At 44.1% G+C, this 21585-nt stretch overlaps 1 protein-coding gene across 2 annotated transcripts in view; it reads left to right on the forward strand.

The window, feature by feature from the left end:
• The window catches only part of RPAP2 (RNA polymerase II associated protein 2), a 70757-nt gene that overhangs the window by 46044 nt on the left and 3128 nt on the right, over positions 1-21585 (forward strand). The window contains exon 12 of one of the 2 annotated variants that reach the window (XM_044432512.1): positions 12962-13111. In XM_044432512.1, coding sequence (XP_044288447.1) covers positions 12962-13111 — 150 coding nt within the window. Of the gene's footprint in view, positions 1-5219; positions 5272-12961; positions 13112-21585 lie in introns of those variants that run through there. The other variant, XM_044432513.1, reaches the window with a different exon arrangement.

Below are 21585 nucleotides of genomic sequence, written 5' to 3' on the forward strand. Positions count from 1 at the left end.
TTGGCCAACTGGTAGGGGTAGCAGAGAACTAGGGATCCCTTTCAGCTGCTCCTGGCCCAAAACTGGTGAGGGCAGCAAAGAAGCAGGTTGTCCTCCATTGTTGTAGTTCAGCAGCAGCATTTATTGACTAGCAGCTTCGCAAGAGCAACAAGGGGGATTTTGCTGCTTTTGCTGAGTTGCTGCCTTGTGATCCTGCTTGACCCAGAATAGCTTGTACCATCTGGGTCCTGGTAGACATAGCAATCCATCTTCGGTTAAAAAAACACACATTGTTTTGGTTCTTATCAGGGATAGTTAAAGATAACCATGCTGAGTTCACACAAGAACAAATTGTTGCTTGTTATTGTTGGTTGATCGTTGTGTCATACAATCCCCTTCACTGACCCTCAGCTTAAGCCTACCTCACAGGGTTGTTGTGAGAATAAAATGGGGAAGAGGTCAACTGTGCCTTGGGTTCCTTCCAAGAGGATCAAAGGCAGCATATAAATATCCACCATTATGATGAACTACCACTTCTTACGTGTTCAGTTTCTGGCTTGTGTCAGGAGGGTTGTTTTGCAGGGTAGTTTTGTGTGTCTTGTGCAGATTGTTCCCTACCTATGTTGATTCTCGATGCATTAATGGTATAAGGAAGTTTTTCTATCTGATCCCCCACCCTACACTCTCTGTTAATGGGATAATTTTTATTATAATACTGCCTGATATGCTATCTTTGAAGTAATCTCCTTGTAGGTGTTATCTGTGATAGCCGGCAGCTGACAGACACTGAAGGGTTGGCTTTAACTTAAAGGAAAATCTGCCAGGTGTCGTCCGTGTGTCTGCCACACTTACAGTTGTTTACCGCTTCATGCAGTTGATATGAAAGCATAACTAACGGATTCTGTCTTTGCTGCATGAAAGAAGTTAACGACAGCTAAAAGCTTGAATTAGGGAGCAGTACTGTAATGAAGGCCATGGCCAAGTCGACCTTTCCCAGAAATAGGAGCAAGCCGCTGAATCAGCCTACGTGGAGCAGAAGTCCCTGGGCCACAGGTGCCACCCTCTCTGCAGAATGCTAGGCCTGTGTGGAAATGTAGGAGTCTCAACTGAGTGTATGTATGTTGTGTGTATCAAAATTCCATCTCTGGATTTGTTGACCAAGAACACAACACATAATTAGTTAATGAACAACCCATCTTTCATTCCCCCCTCCCCCCAATACACGTCAAACCCTTGTCAAGCTTCAGCAAGCATTGTGTGGCCTATGGTACCATTTTGGCTCATGGGGAAGAAAAGACAACATTTAAAGGGTTGCTGTGGCGCATAATCAGGATTAACTTGTGTGTATGTCTAAAAGCACATCATACTCTTTTTATTCAATATTTGAGTGGGTGGTATAGATCCATTCCACTTGCAGATATATTCATAAATTGATCTTTGGTCTGCCTTTTTTGAAGCTTATTGGCAGTGGTTTTTATTGCTGGCTGTATTTTCACATACTTGAATATACTCACTGGTATACGTTATTTACTCAGCCATTGGGATTGATTTATTGCATTTCTTGCATGCAAATTTTGAATGGCTTTATTTTGTTTTGTTGAAATTCACGTTAAAAAGAATTAAAAATATGTTTGCTAGATGTCATTTCTCTACTCTCCTCTCCTTTTTCACTAACAGGACTAAAGCTTTGACTTGCATAGGCTGAGTGAAGGTCCATTTCATTGTTTATATAGTGAGCAGCTGTTATCACAAACCCAGTGGGTTAGCTAGAAATATAGGTGATTTGTAGGGTGGGACTGGTGAGAGTGTGGACTCTCATGTAATCTGAAACATCAACGGGCTGCGTGGGATGATTCCCTCTCTCTCGCTCTCTCTCTCTCACACACACACACACACACACATCCCACACCCATTGCTGGCAAAAGGCACATTTTAGGGGAGAAGGAGAGAGAACTGGCCTCTCACACTGGAACATTTCATGAATTGTCTGAGTTACAGCGATCCAGTAGCCATGTTAAATGAAAGGGAAAACATTGTATTTGTGACAGCTCTGAACTGAGCTTGCACTCCAAAAATGCTGGCTTGCATTTCTGAAATGAAAAGTGAAACCAAGGGCTTCTCTCTCTCTTCCCCCACCTTTTTTCTGCTTTCAAGGGTTTCTGAAAATAGCCAACCATTTGTGTGATTAAATCAGGGCTGGGCTGGGCTGCTTGAGGTGAAGCTGCCAGCAGTGGGAGCAGTTAGCTAAGCATTTGATTCAACTTTCCTCCTTGCAAGATGTAAGAAACATGTTAGAAGTCAACTCTTTAGGGATTTTTTTTTTTTGGTAGCATTGATTTAGGTGTATTGCCTGTAAGTGGATGACAAAAACATATGAATCATTTAACTTCTGTTCCCATCAAAGGAAAAAAGAACTTGTGACAACTCAGTACTGTTTGGTGTGAATACATCAGCATTCAAGAATGAAATAAAGATTTTAAATAAAACATACCTCGCACTCTATCTGCGAAATGTATCTTTGTTGTAAGTAAAGGAGCTTTGCCTGGCACTTAAAATTGGATGAGAAGTAGCCTTTGTCCTGTGTTCTTTAAGAGGATTCAGTATCTATTAAAACAGATGTCAGATCCTATGAAAACTGAAATGTAGGCCAATCTGTTCTTATGATTCATCAAAGGAAATACACACACTCTGTATTTTGGAGAAAGGGTCATAATTGGCCAAGCTTTTCCCCCTCCTGCTGTTCAAAGGCTAGCATCAAAGTATTTGATACACATATTTGGTCATTTAAAAACTTGTAGATTACTTTTCTTCAGAGGAAATTGGGTTGATTGGGAGTATTAAACTGCACAGGGTCTGTACATGCTGTATGTTGATGGTGGTAAGTTAGATGTTTCCAATTCAAGACCATCCATCAAATATTAATGTATTCTAATGGAAACTCTTCACTCTAGAGGCACCTTTTTTTGCTTTTAACAAGATTTCTTTTCTGTGTGTTTTGTCAAGCTTGTGTTTTAAACTTGTATGCAAGTTATAAATGGGAAATCTTTTAAAACTAATTTCTAATAACACAAAGGAATAAGCTAAGGAATATGAATAGAGAAGCACATATATGCTCTAACATATTGTATTGTAGTTGCTGTTGTACTTAACTGCATTATTTTTCTCTCAAGTGCATATCCATGCATACTCCAGTGGGTCATAAGAGCAGACAGTCCTACATTTCCCTTTTTTGTAAGGAAGGAATTTCATTTTATTTGTGGACCCTCTGCATTAGAACAAAGCAAGCAAAATTGGCCTTGCTTGTTCTTCTAAGAAAATACAATTAGCCTGGAGAAATGTACTTAAAGTTGTCTTACAGTACAGTCCTACATGTGCTTACCAAGTTCCATGGGACTTAATTCCAGGCAAAGTGGGTAGAATTATAACTTTAAAAAGTTTCCTGAGAAGGAGAAACCATTTGATTGGAAAACTTGGGAAGGTATTCGGTAAAGAATTCAGTGCACTCTATGTATGTTTCTTTATTCTGTTGTATCTTTTGCTGGTGAGTTCAGTTCGCTGAAGCCATGCTAAGAATATACATGCGCATAACCCATATCAGTATTGGACATACAAAATGTGAACTATTTTTAACTTAAAAGCAGCAGGGGAATAGAACTTCTTTATAAGTGACTTTTGTCACCTAACATCCATGCTGATGTATATATACTTCATAAATGCAATTTTCTTGTCTTTAGCTGTATTGTTTCCAGTCATATTAAGGCAGAATTATTTTTGCTTTTCCATGCTTGCAGTTTGAAATGGGAATGGGAAACTGGCATTGGGGTTCATTATACAGACATCCCTTTAATGTCTGAAATATCATGGGAAAATCTGAGATACACATCTGGAAATTTTTCCTTAGAGTTTCATTCCCATCTCTCAGGATGCACATAGAATTCACCTTTCATGTGAACTAACCCTCACGTTGTCCATTGTATTTCTACTCAAAATAACAAGTTGGACTGACCATACATCAGTCAAATGGGAAATATATACCCAATCAACTCTGCTAACTAGGATCCAAATCCACATTCTCTGGCAATGTGAGTGACGGAAAGGCAGCTTGTATATGTATGTATGTTTCAGAGAGAGGGAGGGAGAACTTTTGTGATCCATGTATGCCTCCTATAGAGCGCAGTGCTATGTATGTCTGCTTGGCTTGCAGGTCTATAGGACTTGGTCACAGGTGAGTCTGCACCTCTTTTTCTCCTAAAAGGAAAGGCCACAAACACTAAACCCTTTCCTTATCAGGAAAGCATTTCTACATTATAGGTCCACCTGGAGCAAGTCGCATTGAACATAGTTTTGAAGGTTGTGCTTCCAAGTGAAGCTCTTATTATGCAATCTCATTCAGAGAATGTTAGAGAGTTTCAGACAGTTATGTCTTTGATTTGTAACCCTCCAGTGTTTTCATGCTGCTTTTTCCATCTTACTTCCTTATCAGAAAAAATTGGAAGGAAGAGAAGATGGTACCTTTTGATTGGTAACAGTAGGAAGCACCTACGACTGCACTTTTTCTGTAGCTCTCCCAGCTTTATACTGTCCTTTTTGGAATGTTGCCACCAGAGGGTACACCCTGTTCCAAGTGGGGCCATGCCATAGGTTTGTAATGTTGCTGTTCTCCACTTATGGCTGATGGGTGCTATGGAAAAAGCAGAACTTTTAAACATTAAACAAGGCACAGGATCTTTTTCATGACAACCTTTTAACATGATTAAGTCAAGGCTCAGTGAGTCATTGGAGAGTTCATGTTTCACTTTGCTTCTTCATATGCTTCTAATGAATGTCATGATGTCAGATTTCAGGTGGAAATGTGCAGTTTAAGTAAACAGGCCTTAGAAAACTTCCTCATGATGTTGCTTAACTGTTGTTAGGGGAAATGATTTATTGAAGCTTCTAGGTAGGAGAACATGGTCTGCGTTGTTTTTTCTGTTAATGCATTAAGGACTACACTGAATTCTTAATACGTTTTAATCTTAAACATGCACTGATAAACACCATGTGCAGAGAAGACATTTTCTACATAATCAGATCTCATTAAAAATTTAGCTTTATTTTCTCCAAAGTTGCTATATGGTTGACACAGCTTGTCTTACGGGAGTGCTAGAGATCAAGCTCCAATTTTGTACACAGCTTTCTGGAAGTAAGTCCCACTGAACTCAATGGGGCTTACCAATAAATTGTTAATTACTGTGTTTTAGATATTGCGTTGGATTCAGACTTAAACCATGGGTGCACTGAACTCGATGGGACAGGTTAGTGATTACTGGATTGTGCCACTGATTTCAAGGGCTTTGTATGCTCTAACTATGGCTCAAGTCAGCCCCATAAAGTACAATGTAGAAATAGTCAGGCCTGCAGCAAAAGGTTGGAGGGTGTAGCGCTCCTGTTCACACGTGGCTGGAGGGAACTCTGCCTTCTTCCAGATTCCTCTGTGCTGGTTGGGAATGCTGTTAGTTGCAGTCCATCTGGAGGGCACCAGGTTGGAGAAGGTTAGTCTAGCCTTATTCAGCAATATGCCCTCTGCACACACTTGGAGTCCTTATTGCGAGTCCCACACAGCCTGCCCTTGTGTTGTGGGCTGAATGCCTATCATGGGGAGCCACCTCTGCTCTTGCAGGACCCCTGGACAGCTTGGAAGCCTGAAAAACTGGGGTTCCAAATCATGCAGGGAGCCTTACAAGCATGAAAAAGACTCCCTGCTAGCAGAGTCATTGTTGCGTGGAGAAGGAATCAGCAGCAAAGGTGAAACTGCATGGCCAGTGGGCTTCCCTCTGCCTACCCCTTCATGTGAAGGGTGCATGGGGGGTGATATTTGCCAGCCCACATTGCAAAACCCATCATTTGTCCCATGCACCAGCTTCTCATGGTAATTGCTGCTGCTCCAGTCCTTTCCTGGCATGTTAAGAGTGTAATCCTAGGCATGCGTAGGAAGAAAACAATCCTACAAATTCCCCAGGCAAGTTGTAGGACCTTTTTGTGTTTAAACATGCATACAATTGTGCCTTAAGTCTGTACCTGTAAATGTACTTGCTTGGAAATCCTGTTGAAGGCAGTGGGCTTGTTTCCAAGTAAATGTGCATAGGATTGTAATGTAAAGCTGCAATTGTATCCATACTTAACTGGGAGAAAGCTCTATTGAAATCAGAGAAACTTCCCTCTCGGTAGACATGTCTAGAATCATGCACATCTAGCATTTTCATTTAATGAACCATGATAAAATCCAGTAACAGTATAATATGGGGACTGGGCAGATGAGCCATGTACTGGGGGCTGCCATGTGTGCGCTGCATAAATGTTTTGCCACATACTGGTGGGTTGACGCCAGAGAAAATGGCTCAGGTGCAGAGGGCTGACAGGATTTTTCCTTTATTAAAGATAATGAAAATATTCTAATCCTAGAGTACTTGAGTGCATATTAAATAATGAAAATATTCTAATACTTGACTCCATGTCAGATTTTCTTAACAGGGAAACTGTTTTATAAAACCTAGGGTTTTAACATTTCTTTGTTGTAGTGAAGGAAAGATGAGGGCAATATTTTAAATGTTGTTCATGTTAACCAGATGTTGTTTAATAGCTTATTTAAGAATATGTTAGTGCTACTGCTTGTCTTAACATGAATTTTCACTCAGACTTTTCTTGTCCAGCATATGTGGAGTTGTCAGCTTAATAAGGGTTTATCATTCTGATGTCCTTTATACACTGTTTAAAATTTTACGAAAACCTATTTATCATATGCTGAGTGGAAGAATGTGGAACAGGGTGGGGATTCTGTGGGGTTCCTGATGTGATGGCCCATCTGCCCCAGTTAGTATGGTGTGAGGGCTGAGAAGAGTTGTATTGGAACAGGCTCTGGATGGCCCCAACCCTGACAGTAACACTGAACTATCCATAAACTACATTTTTGTTCTGTAATGCAGATCTGGAACTTGGCTGATCTGTTTAAGTGCCTCTTGAGGCAAAATTTGGAATATTGCCGTGTTCCTTGTAAATAAACAGGGAGCCGTAATTATGGGAGCAGAGGCAATTCTGAAAGTTTCCTGAAGCCAGTTGATCCACGGTTCTGTTAATGTTCTAGCACCATGGTTGATAAGCCTTCAATACTGACTAGTCTCTAGAAGAAAACTGCACATTGCAGAGGATTCTAGGTAGTTTTCACACTTCTCACTCAGTTCTTGCTCTTGAGCTGCCAAAGTGCCTGAAGTGACTTGAAAGGCTTGGTTCAGGTAATACAATAACCACTTAAGTGTGAGTTGCTGCTGCATTATGAGTGATCATTTCAATGCACTAAAAAGCCATAGCTTGTTAACCACAAACAATGTATGAAGAGAACCCACAGTTTGTTGTTGGATTGTGAACTGTGGGTTTTTCACCATGATTTGTTATCTTGGAGGGGTTCAGATCACACAATAATGCAAATTTCAAATGCAATCCATGTTTCATTGACAACTGGGTTACCATGTCATCTGAACTCACTAATGGTGTGGCTTAGAACATTCCCAAATTTCCTTTGTGATTGCAAAATACAGGGAGAAATTGGTAGAAGTGGTCAAGCTGTTCATTTGCTTTATTTCACTAATATCTCAATTTTCTGCCAAAGAGCACAAGGTTACGAACATGCTTTGCTTTTCCCCTTTTATCCTTAAATAGATTAGATTAAGTCAAAAGGAAATGACTAGCCCATGATCTCTCAGTGAGATGTAGGGCTTGAAACCTGGGCCTTCTTGCCCAGCATTCTAACCACTGCACCGCACTAGTTCTTAAAAGTACTTGAGAAATACCTACTAAGCTTCTGAAGAACTGCTGACTTCCCTGAAAACGCACTTTGAAAACCACTTCCCTGTGGTATTATTGTCTCTCCCAGTGTATGGTCCAAGCACACTGCTGAAAGTCAAAGTGAATTAAAAGGCAAGTAAGTATGGGCAAAAGGTGATCCTTACTCTGTAAAGGTGAACATGGTGAATCTTCTTGCCAGATCTACAATTCTGTCTTTTTTCCTTCACACAATTCTCAGTCCCAGCCTGCACAACTGCTTTTTACTGTCCGCCTCATGAGTTACAGAACAATTCTAATTTGGAACATTGGACTGATCTGTAAGTCAGACAGTGAAAGGTGTTCTAACTTTCTTTCTACTGTTGTTCACAGCAGGGGGAGGCTTTCCTATGCCGGCCCCAGGTTGTCATAGGTGAGGGCCCTGAATCAGTCCCTACTCTGGAATGGGGAGCTCTGACTTGTCCACAGAATGCCCTTGGAGAAGGCACCATCAATTGCTTTCTTCCTTTCTGCACAAGCACAGAGATAACCACCTGCTGGGCTTCTCTCCACACATAGAGACCAGCAGAAGGGTACCACTGCCTCCACATCCCAGCCTCCTCCAGCTATTAAGGATGAGGCTTTAGAATTGCCCTGTCAAACAACCACTCACTAATGTTGTCTGGTTAATGGAAAAAACAGCTGTGGGTCTGGATCTTTTAAAATAGCATTTTTTTTCTTTTTGTCACTTGTGTTTTGCCTTTGCTTCATGAGATGAAACCTCCAGCTGTACGTATAGTTATATGACCATTTGTTTCTTGCTACAGCTAGTCTGAAGCCCTCCCAAGCAGTGTGCGTCTTTATTTTTATGTTCACTTCTTAGAATGCTTGAAGGAATGAGAGCACAGCAGAGAAAATGCACTGCTCTGATTGCTCTCCCACTCCCGCTGATCTGCAGCTTCCGAGAGTTATTTTATCCATATTTTATGTGCCCACTGGCAATGGGTAAAGTTAAATAATCATCTGAAAGGCTTCTGCGGTAAAGCATCCAAGCATTTTGTAGAAATCATGACACACGATAAGGCATGTTCAGTACATAAAACCTTTATTTCACATATATGAGGAAGAGAGATTGAGCATCTTCTGCTGCTGTTAGGTGGGATATAACTAAGATGATTTTGTATGTTCTTCATATATTCTCCTTTTAAAATGAGAGAATGTAAAGCAGATGCAGATTAGAAGCTTACTAGGTGAAGGTGCTGCCAGACTTCTCTGTCCTACAGATCTCCATTACTCTATTTCAGTGGTCCTGTCTCCTCTGATTGTTCTGTTTCTGTATTTATTATCCCGATTTCTGGCTCAACACATAATGCTGCAGAAGTGTGCAGGCTCAGGTGTGAGGAACTGCACCAGCAGGGTCATTGGGCAGCACTGACCTACCCAGCCAGACAGCATCACACCTATACGTAGGGCATGAAACGCTGGCAAAGTGGCTCGGCATGAGAGCTGCTGAACAAGGGATTGCTCCATCTTGGCCATATCTGTGCAGCCCCAACTTTATACATTGACAATAGGGTAATATTTGTCTATAAGGCAATTTCATCTGGCAGTATTACAAGACAAACAATCTGACCGAACACACTTGAGAGCCCATTATCGGGCCTATGCTGTGGCGGTGAGGACGGCGAAGAAGAAATTCTTCTCTGCTTCCATTGCCTCCTCACAATGCCATCCGGCAGAGCTTTTTGGGTGGTACAGGTGCTGGTACACCCGGGCCCAAAGAAAGATCCTGTACCACCCTCGATGGCCCGCTGTAACAACTTTGCCAAGCATTTTAAGGAGAAAATCGCTGAGATTCATCACGAGCTGGACTCCACTAGTAACTCAGCCTTCAGGGGAGGAATCAATGTTGCCATCTGGTCCTAAATTGTTGGATGAGTTTCGGTTATTGCAGCCTGATGATGTGGACAATGTGTTTGGACAAGTATGTCCCACCACCTGCTTATTGGACCCTTGCCCATCTTGGTTATTTAACAACGCCAAGCACGGGATAGGGACCTGGATCCTGGAGGTTGTCAACGCCTCTCTGAGGGATGGCTGGGTACCTGCCCCTTTAAAGGAAGCAGTAGTCTGACAAGTCCTGAAGAAAGCGTCACTGGATCCAGAGATGACCACCAATTATACACCAGTGGCCAACATCCCGTTCTTGGGCAAGGTGTTAGAGCGGGTGGTGGCGGGACAACTTCAAGCACTCTTGGATGAAACTGATTATTTGGACCCATTTCAGTCCGGCTTCAGACCCGGGTACAGTACTGAATCTGCCTTGGTCGCCCTGTATGATGACCTGTGCAGGGAGAGAGACGGGGAGTGCATCCCTGTTGGTTCTCCTGGACCTCTCAGTGGCTTTCGATACCATCGACCATGGTATCCTTCTGGATAGGCTAGTGGGATTGGGGGTTGGGGGCACTGCTGTGCAGTGGTTCTGCTCCTATCTCAATGGCCAATTCCAGAAGGTGGTGCTGGGGGACTGTGGCTCTGTGCCATGGTAGCTATGCCATGGAGTTCCACAGGGCTCTATTTTGTCCCCCTTGCTATTCAACATCTACATGAAACCGCTGGGAGAGGTCATTAGGAGGTGTGGGCTGCAAAATCATCAGTATACTGATGATACCCAGTTCTACCTCTCTTTCTCAACCGATCCAGGTGAGGCGGTGGCTGTACTGGCCGAGGTAATGGGCTGGATGAGGGCCAACAAACTGAAGCTCAATCCAGACAAGACGGAGGTCCTGTTGGTGGGTGGTTCGGACTCTGGGGTGGGAGACCTGGACCTTGTCCTGAATGGGGTAGCACTCCCTCTGAAGGACAGGGTCTGCAGGTTGGGGGTGCTCTTCGACCTGAAGCTGACCTTGGAAGCTCAAGTGTCGGCCATGGCGAGGAGCACTTTCCATCAGCTTCGGCTGATCCATCAGCTTCGGCTGATCCATCAGCTGCATCCCTAGCTGGAGGACGATTGCCTGGCGACAGTGATGCATGCATTGGTCACTTCCTGATTAGACTTCTGCAATGCGCTCTGCATGGGGCTGCCCCTGAAGATGGTCCGGATACTTCAATGGGTGCAAAATAGAGCTGCCAGGTTGCTGATGGGGACTGGGCATTGTTCTCATATAACTCCAGTCCTTCGTCAACTTCACTGGCTCCCCATTGAAGTCTGGACCCAATTCAAGGTGCTGGTGCTTACCTATAAAGCCTTAAACGGCTTGGGACCTGGGTACCTGAAGGAGCGCCTCCATCCATATTTGCCCTCCCACCCTCTAAGATCGGCGGCAGAGGCCCTCCTCCGGGAACCCTCCGTGAAGGAAATTAGGTGGGTGAGTACCCGGAGGAGGGCCTTCTCTGCGGTGGCGCCCCATCTGTGGAATGCGCTTCCCAGAGAGGTCCGCCTGGTGCCGTCATTATTTGCTTTTTGGTGCCAGGCCAAGACCTTTTTATTTAAATGTTATTTTAATTGATAGTTAAATTATTTATTGCTTTTGTCTAACTCCGGGATGTTTCCAATTCTGTATATTTTGTATATTGTTATTTATTTGTTGGAAGCCGCCCCGAGGCTTATGCGAATGGGGCAGCATACAAGCACTCCAAATAAACAAACAAACAAACAAACAAGCTTCTTTTTATCCTGCCTCAGAAGTCAGTGAAGTTATATTAACCAAAGCCATGCTGTTTTCTGACAGTAGTTTCATCTGTTTATAGCAATATGTTTGACCCTTAGGAAAGCTTTGGGTCCCAGTCTGGCCCTCCAGGGTCCCTCAAGTGGCCTTGCCTCCTATTGGCTTTACCCGTTTTCCATGACATTGTCATTGGCTGGTTTCCTGGACTTGGCTGTTTTCCCATAATCAAAAAAGTTAAGATGCCCCCCCATGGGCAAGTTACTGTTAATAACCATTTTAAGCTAACATATGGTGTTTGGAGTTTGGTTTGATTTTGGTATTTTTGACCACACTCCTTTTGCCTTCAGCCACTGAGAATCCTCACCATTGGATTGTAGCCCCTCAGAGCTTGTCCAAAATTGGATTTGGCTCGTGAAAGAGGGCCAACGCCCCCAGTTTAAGTGACTGGAGATGTTAATTTAAGCCCTTGAGAGAATTCTATATTTTATGTGCTGTGAAGAAGTACATTTGCCTATTGAATCACTTCTATTCACATGCTCACTGATACTCTCCAGAAATTCTAAAAGAATAGTGAGACAGGGCTTACATTTAAGGAACCAGTTTATTCTTCAACAAGATTTGTTCTTCTGCATACCTGATAATTTAACTTTTCAGGTGCTTTATTCAGATTCAGCTGCAACAGATGTTAAGAAAACTGGCTTGAAATTTCCTGGATCCCTTTTTGTAAAATGGCTACTTCCCAGCCTTCCTTACAGTGGCCAGTATTTGGGGGTCTTGGAGTATTTTTTCTTGGTAGATAAGCAATTTCACATTTCCATTCTAAGAACTCTGTGGTGGATACCATCTAGATCCAGTGATTTGTTAATTTTTTCCTTTCAGTATGGCTTAGAACTTTACTTCTTATATCCATTACTTGCCTTAATTCTGCAGGCCACCTTTTCTGTAAAAGCAGGTTCAGCTCTAGTTACCCACCTTACATCTTCTACAATGACAACCATTGTAAAGATCTAAAGAATCATAAGATGATCTGTTGTGCATCCTTGTGTGTTATCTGACACACCGTTACCCATGATGTACTGACAATGCCGCATCTAGCTGCATGAATCTTTTCTGAACTGAGGCCTCAGTGTTAAATCCCATTGCTTAGCCATGATAACTTACTGATGTTTGCCGCACTAACATACATTTGAAACAGTCTTTAGATAAGAGTATGTCTCTGCTTGGGTAGTGGACTGGAAGACATGGGACTTTACTGCTGTGTCTTCAGCCCAATTTGAAGGAGAAAGAAATACCTGTTCTGATTTCAGTTAATTATTTCCAATCTTTGTTGGAATCTTTTCCCAATTCTTAAAGAATCTGAAGAATAATTTCTTACAACAGGAGTGTTTTTCAACTATATTGCCTTCAAAACTGTTGATTAAAATTTTGACATTCCTTTGTATCTATTTTTAATATTCCCCTTCCTATTTAAATCTGTAAAATAGTTTTTATTTAATAAGTGATATATTTTTGTGTTTCAGGATGTCAGAAAATATTCCTGCCTTTGCATGTTCCCAGCAGAATAAAAGATACACACAGTTCCTGGCTACTTTGCTTGAAGAATTAAATTTCACGCATGATGACTTGGAAAGTTTAACAAGAATATTTAAAAGTGATTGTCTTCCTCACTGGTCAGTTACTTTTAAAATCTTTTCTTTGCTTCATGTAAGCTTACCAATGAACTTGTAGCAACCCAGGCTGTAGATTTCTTAGCAGAAAACTCATATGAGGAACATTCCTGAAAGTAACTCACTCTCTCTTTTTAAAAAACTAAAAGTCAGAAGTCATAGATATGTTAATAAACAAGAAAAAAATAAGTTGTATTCTGGATCCAGCCCTTTTCACTGTTTTTCTCTAATGCTTTGCATGAAGGAGTGGAGTTTCCTGTCCACTTCTCAGGTATTAAACAAACTGGGAAGCACTGCAGACAACGTATAGGGCACTTTTATTTCAATCTGATTTGAAGAAATTGAAGCAATGGACTGCAAATAATAATCTGTTATCCACAGATGAGTTTCTTCCCTAACATGTACACAGTTACAACCACAGCTGCTTATACTGTGTCACAGGTAGACTCTGAGCTAAAGCTTGCTAAAGAATTCTTGGTTTGCTAGGCATAGATCAGAATTAACTTTCTTGTAAAGCATATTATCTTGTTTTTTCTTTTCATTTCTTTGTTCAAAAGAGGCTGGTGGGGGTGGTGATCTGCACGTTCAGTATAATTTGATCAGTTGCTTCCAAAGCCAGTTTCATTCAAAATGTTCACGTGCATTTATATTAGAAGGATAAAAGGAGAGGAGGAAATTATGGGGAAATGACTGGGCTAGAAAGATAAGACTACTATGTTTAGTAAGATGATTCAATTTGGTTATTAAACATAGGTCATTAGTAAACAAAATTAGGTTTGGTAAATGGGGTTAATCAGAATTTCCCTGATGCTGAATTTATTTATTTATTTATTTTTCAAATTATATCCTGCCTTTTTCCTACAAAGGGCTCAAGGCAGCTTACATCATTCTCCTCCTCCATCTTATCCCCACAACAACAACCCTGTGAGGTAGGTTGGGCTGAGAGTCTGACTGGCCCAAAGTCACCCAGTTGGCTCCATGGCTGAGCGGGGACTAGAACTCAGATTGTCTGAGTCCCAGTCCCATGCTCTTAACCACTACACCACACTGGTATATGAAATTGATTAATATACCATCAAATATATGATGGTATATATCGTATACTCATATATACACTTTGGAACAAGTGAGCAAACATTCTGTTTAAGAGAGACATTACTCTGGTCAGCACTTTTTGGGCCTCAGCTAGCATAATCAGTTACATGTTACCATATTATAGGAAGGATGTGGACAAGCCAAAGAATATTTGAAGGAGAGGAGCGAGGTGATAAAAGTTTCAGAAACTGAGACCTATGAAGCTAGATTGACAGGGCCTCCGTGTGTCTATTCAGCCCACAAAAGAGTAGATTGACAGGAAGGCATGAGGTTGCAAAGACTGCCCCCCACAAAATTGCTCCCCCCTTTTTTGGTCAAATGGCTTTTTTCACTGCTATTGATAATGTACCATATGCATGTTTACTACATGTTTTTCGTCGTGGCCTCTGCGTATCACACATATGGGTGCTGCGCCTGCACAGTGCCTAGGCCGGAAAGATTGAAAGCTAATGGTTTTGCCAGGAAAACTTCGCTCCCCTCCCCCCTCGGTAGTATATATGTACCGGCGGGTTTAAAATATTTTTTATTGTTATATTGTTATTATTTATGTATTTATGTAGTTATGTATTTGTTTCTGTTGTGAGCCACCCCGAGGCTTCATTGTGATGGGGGCAGCATAAATATGTTTTAAATAATAAATAAATACATACATACATACATACATACATACATAGAGCGGAGTGTCTGCCATTTTCTCCAGTCTTTTGCGACTGCCATTCGCTGTGCCTCGTGCCTGTTCGTCTCTCGCTCGACTCAGTATTTGTTTGTTATTTCTATTGTTCTAATATTCTTGTTGTTCTTGCTGTTATTCCAATTTATTATCCCCTTGTTATAACTTTATCTCTCTTTTCTTTGTTCCTATTAAAAAAACAAAAATATTACCTTTCCCTCTTTCCTATATTCTAATTCTTCTTTTTCTGCGATGGCGCAGCGGGTAGCCTTCCGCCAATGTGCGGAATATGGGTCCAAAATGTCCCCGGTGGACCCTCATGACCCTCGGGGAGGGGCACAGGACGGATAAATGCTGCCATTGCCTTGCTTTTACTAAGCAAGTGCGAAAAAATAGGGAGAATCGCTTGCGAAAGCTCCTATGGGACCAAGTGCTGATGCAATCAGATCAGCCTGCAGCAGAGCCTGGGCCAGCGCATGCTCCACCTGCTAAGCGCTGGCAGGTGGAACATGCGCTGTAGCTTCGACCACATTGGCTCAACGCCCAGCCTCTTAGGCATGCCTGGACAACGCCCTTCGTCCACGCCGCCCATGCCTCAGCTGCATCCATCGAATGATGGAAATTCCCCCTCCGGGGCTCAGCAATCTCTTTCTCCCCTGCGTAAACAAAGGGAAAAGAGGAAGCACGGAGGGTCGGATCACTCTTCAGCCCATAAGAAGGCAAAGAAAGACAAGGCAAAACCGCCCCATAAGAAGAGGCATAGGGATTCGGGTTCAACAGCACCATCGATCCAGGCAGCAGCTTCAGTACCAACACCATCGGTACCGATGCTTCAAGCAGCGATGCAGATTACCCCATTGGGGTCTCCAGTACAACCTGCCCCCCAACAGGGCCTACCTGCTCAGTTGCCTGAGGAGCCGCATCGCGAGTCAATCTCCGATGGGGAGATTCAAGACTCCCCCCCAGGGCTCGTTCTCTGACTCCTATGCCCACGGTGAGAGCTTGAGACCAATCTCCAACCTCACCACCACCTCGGTCCCGGATGGACAAAAGGCGGGAAGGAGGATGGTTCCAGCCCTACTACAGTTATCCATTGGGCTGGGAGGACTACCACTCCTTTGGATTTTGTCCTCACCCACGAGACCGTTTCTCACCCATGAGGACATGCCATCCTCCTCGAGGCGGGTCGAACCCGAACGTCCCACTTCACCAGGGACTTCCTCGTCGGAGCCGTATCACCTCGGGCCCTACTCCGACTCGGATGCAGACTCCACCTCCCCGGATGTCCTTATTACATCTCAAGGACCATCATCGCCTGAAGAGTCCCACATCTCGTTTGGGGAGCTCATGTCTAGACTTGTTCGGTCGCTCAAGATCAAGGCGCAACACCAGCCAGATCTGAGCACCGACAAGTTCTATGACATTGTCAGGGGAGAGCAATCACCTGCAATTGTCTTGCCGCTTATTACAACCTTGCGGCAGGTGATGACTCAGCCTTGGGACTTGCCTTCGCAGGCTCAGTCCACAGTGACAAGATACGAATCCATGTATCGAGTCCAGGAGAGCGACATACCCTTTCTGCTCCATCACCCTACGCCGAACTCTGTGGTGGTTGAATCATCCCAGGGCAGGGAAGCCAGGGGACATACCACCCCCCGAGACAAGGAGGGCCGCAAGATTGATACCCTGGCACGCAGAGTCTATGCGGCTGCAGGACTTGGGCTTTGCATGTCTAACTATGAAACCACCCTGGCCAGGTATCAATTCTTTATTATGCAGAGGCTGAATAACATCGTTGCTTCCTGCCTGAGCAACAACAGGATTTGGCTAGGACTTTCATCAAAGTGGTTATGCAAGTCGCTATACAACAATTATCCACAGCACGTCACCATGTCCACACCCACCTTTGCCTCTCCCTTTTGGGGAATGGTTGCAAGGCCGACTCCCCATCTGGGAGTCCATCACATCTGATCAGTGTGTTCTGTCTATTATTCAGCTCGGATACAGAATAGAATTCAATACCATTCCTTCGTCGAGCCCAATTCGATTTACACTGCGCTCTCCAGTACTAGTGGACGAAGTACACCAACTGCTTCGTAAGGGCGCGATTCGACGGATTTCTAGCTTCGAAGGGCTTTACGGATTCTATTCTAGGTATTTTACGGTCCCGAAACGGGATGGTGGTCTTCATCCGATCTTGAACCTCCGAAATATCAACAGATTTATCAAACCAAAGAAATTTCAGATGACTTCCCTTCAAAATATCCTTCCACTGCTGAGGAGAGAGGATTGGTTCGCCTCACTTGATCTAAAAGATGCCTACTTCCATATTTCGATCCATCCAAGTCATAGGCGTCTTCTGCGTTTCACCATCAGGACCAACATATACAAATTCAATGTCCTCCTGTATGGTTTGGCCATGGCTCCGAAATGTATGGCACCAGTGTGTGCTCATCTACAGCTTCAAGGCATCCAAGTGTACCTTTACCTGGAGGACTGGCTTATAGTTTCCCAGACCCGTGAAAGCCTACTGTCAGTCGTCGAGGTGACTTGCGCACTGTTGGACAATCTTGGACTTTCATTAACCGTGAAAAATCATCCCTTGTCCCTACACAGGTGATAGACTTCATCTGAGCTCGTCTCAATTCCATGGTAGCGAGGGCGTTCCTCCCTCCAGCTCGTCAGGACAACCTCCACTCCTGTATTTCTCGGATCTGACAGAACAACGTAGTTACAGCGTTCTCAATCCAAAGACTTCTGGTTCATATGGCTGCCACAGTCGCCATTGTCCCACATGCCAGATTGAAGTTCCACCCTCTTCAACTCTGGTTCAGCAAGAACTTTCGTCCACAACAAGATTTGCCCAACAAACCACTTCGTCTGCCCCACGCTGTTATACAGACATTGACTTGGTGGACAACCCCAGCCAATTTAAACGTGGGGACTCCATTCGTCACCCCTCACCCAATGCTGACTCTATATACCAATACTTCACTGGTCGGGTGGGGTGCAGTATGAGCAGGGCTTCGATCCCAAGGCATGTGGAACCGGCAAGAGTCATTGAGTCACATAAATTACCTCGAACTTCTAGCGATCTTCAAGGCACTTCGGTTCTTCGAGGAAGTTGTCCGCCACCAAGTGATACAGCTCACGTCCGACAGCATAGTGGTGGTATTCTATCTCAACAAACAGGGCGGAACAAAGTCCACTGTCCTGGCCTGCCTGTCCATGGACATTTGGGAATGGTGCATCCCAAGAGGTATAACCCTTTTGGTGGCCCATCTTGCCGGGACCAACAACGAGGAAGCAGACACCCTGAGCAGACACATGTCGTTCATCCACAAATGGGAACTGAATCATCAAGTCTGCGTACAGTTATTCCAACTTTGGGGTCATTCAGACATAGACCTATTTGCTACCCACAAGAACAGGGTGTGTAAAAGATTCTGCTCCAGGCCTGGAATAGGACCGGGATCGATGGGAGACGCCCTTATGATCCCCTGGACAAATCTCAGGTTTTACGCATTCCCGCCTATTCCTCTACTGACAAAGGTCATATCGAAGATTGTGCACGACGATGCCACAGGAATACTCATAACACCTTGGTGGCCTCGTCAAGCATGGTTTTCTACCCTCCTTGGGATCTCAAACGGCAATTTCCTTTGTCTTCTGTCCAGACAAGATCTACTAACTCAACAAAAAGGCACTGTCCGTCACCCAGACCTGTCCTCATCGAATGTCACTGCGTGGAGAATTCATTGACACAAGACACTGTTTTGGGACAGAGATCTACTAGATCACTCGGTACCTCAACTCACGACCAATCTGACCCCCTCACTGACTCAGTACCAACGGGGATATCGTCGGGGCTGAGCTCTTTAGATCCAGACATTTTAAGGATTCTCGAGTCTGCACTAAGACCATCAATTCGGAAATCCTACACAGCGAAGTGGCGCCGCTTCTCATCTTTTGCGGAATCACGCTCATTCAATCCGATTACAACTTTGGTAGAGAATATTCTCCAGTTTCTGCTGCAACTGCATTGTTCGAGACTAAAACCTTCCTCAATTAAGGTCTATGCAGCTGCTGTGTCACATTATTGGGGTACGGTATCAGGATTGTCGGTATTTTCACAACTGCTTATTCAAAAATTTCTCAAAGGACTGCAAAATCTTCATCCTTCTATTCGGCCAGTTATGCCCACATAGAGTCTTTTGGTTGTCTTTCAGGCACTTACAAGACCACCGTTTGAGCCCTTAGCGACTGTTGATATGCGTCTCGTATCATGGAAGATGGCCTTCCTTGTTGCAGTTACAGCAGCTCGTAGAGCCAGTGAACTTTGTGCTCTTCGAATTGATCCGCCGTAACTTCCATAAGGAAAAGGTGATTCTAAGGATGGATCCGTCTTTTTTGTTTAAGGTTGCCACGCCGTTCCACCTGAATCAAGAGACTGTGTTGCCTGCCTTCTTTCCGTCGCCGTCAAACTCGATTGAAAGGTCCTTGCATACCTTGGATGTTTGATGATGCTTGGCTTTCTATAGATCATGAACAGAGTCTCTTAGATGTTCTAATAGAGTTTTTGTAAAGTACTGTAAACGGGACCAAGGATCACCTGTTTTGTCTCAGAGACTGTTGAAGCGGATTGTTCAAACCATTTTGTTAGTGTACCAGCTTGCAAAGATGGACTTACCTGTTGTTCCAAAGGGTCATTCCACTAGAGCGGTGTTGGCTTTCTCTGCATTTACCGCGGGTGTCCCGATCCAGGAGGTCTGCAAGGCCACAACTTGGGCTACTCCGTGTACTTTCGCAAAGCACTATTGCCTTGATGTGCGTGCCAAAAGAGACTGTTCCTTCGGGAGGGCTGTTCTTTCTGCCACTCTTCAATGACGACACCGCCCACCACCATCTCTGGTAAGCTTGCTATTCACCCATATGTGTGATGCACAGAGGCCACGATGAAGAAAAGCAGGTTGCTTACCTGTAACTGATGTTCTTCAAGTGGCCATCTGTGCATTCACGCAACCCACCTGCCGGCCCCGCTCGGTGTCGGTGAGTGGTTTCTTCAATGATACTGTATGATACTGCTTCAGTACCTCATATTTTATTATGTCGTCGGTACCGTGGGCAACTACGGCGGTACCTGATAAGTTGTTATGCCATCTTCTTCCATGAGGTGGCGAACGTTCGGTCTCCAAAGACTGGAGAAAATGGCGGACACTCTGCTCTATATATACTACCGAGCGGGGGGTGGGGGGAGCAGAGTTTTCCCACCAAAACCGTTAGCTTTCAATCTTTCCGGCCTAGGTGCTGTGCAGGGGCAGCACCCATATGTGTGAATGCACAGATGGCCACTCGAAGAACATCAATTAGAGGTAAGCAGCCTGCTTTTCCCACTGCATTTAGTGGGGCTTATTCTCCAATACATGTGTTTGGGATCACAGCCTAAATCACTACAGTATCCATACGAGAATTGAATATTGAGAGGTGTGAGGTGCTAACTGTAAAACATACTGTCTAGAAGAACCAACAAACTTCTATTGCTGATGTTAAAAGAAATGTATATAAAGATATGTCTGGAATGCGACGCTGGTTTGTATTTTATGAACCTAAACGGGGGACTAATGGATCTCCTAGTTCTACAATTCTCTATTATATTTATTTGTTTACAGCATTTTTATGCTGCCCCCATCGCAGAAAGCCTCGGGGCAGCTTACAAAGAGATAGACAACATAAAATAACATTAAAAATTTGGAGCATCTCGGCAATAGTTTAAAACCAATAAATAAAAACAACAATTAACAATTAAAATATCATTTAAATAAAAAGGTCTTGGCCTGGCACCGAAAAACAAATAACGACGGCGCCTGGCGGACCTCTCTGGGGAGCGTATTCCATAGGTGGGGCACCACCGCAGAGAAGGCCCTTCTCCGGGTACTCACCCACCTAATATCCTTCACAGAGGGCTCCTGGAGAAGGGCCTCCGCCGATCTCAGGGGGCGGGAGGGCATATATGGACGCAAGCGCTCCTTTAGATAACCAGGTCCCAAGCCGTTTAGGGCTTTATAGGTGATAACCAACACCTTGAATTGGGCCCGGACTTCAATGGGGAGCCAGTGGAGCTGACGGAGAACTGGGGTTATATGAGAACAACGCCCAGTCCCCGTCAGCAACCTGGCAGCTCTATTTTGCACCAGTTGAAGTATCCGGACCGTCTTCAGGGGCAACCCAATGTAGAGCGCGTTACAGAAGTCTAAGCAGGAAGTTATCAATGCATGTGTCATAGTTGCCAGGCAGTCGTTCCCCAGGTAGGGACGCAGCTGATGGATCAGATGAAGCTGAAGAAAGGTGCTCTTTGCCACCGCTGTTACTTGAGCTTCTAATGACAGCTCTGGGTCAAGGAGCACTCCCAAGCTGTGAACCCTGTCCCTAAGAGGGAGTGCAACCCCGTTCAGGACAAGGTCCAGGTGTCCCATCCTGAAGCCCAACCCACCTACCAACAGGACCTCCATCTTGTCTGGATTGAGCCTCAGTTTATTGGCCCTCATCCAGCCCATTACCTCGGCTAGGCACCGGTTCAGTACAGCCACCGCCTAACCTGGTGGATTAGTTGAGAACAAGAGGTAGAGCTGGGTATCATCAGTGTACTGATGATTCCGCAGCCCACACCTCCTAATGACCTCTCCCAGCGGTTTCATGTAGATGTTGAATAGCA

Source organism: Varanus komodoensis, unplaced genomic scaffold (genome assembly GCF_004798865.1).
Source record: "Varanus komodoensis strain SLA01 unplaced genomic scaffold, ASM479886v1 scaffold24, whole genome shotgun sequence".
In the NCBI taxonomy this organism is placed as follows: domain Eukaryota; kingdom Metazoa; phylum Chordata; class Lepidosauria; order Squamata; family Varanidae; genus Varanus; species Varanus komodoensis.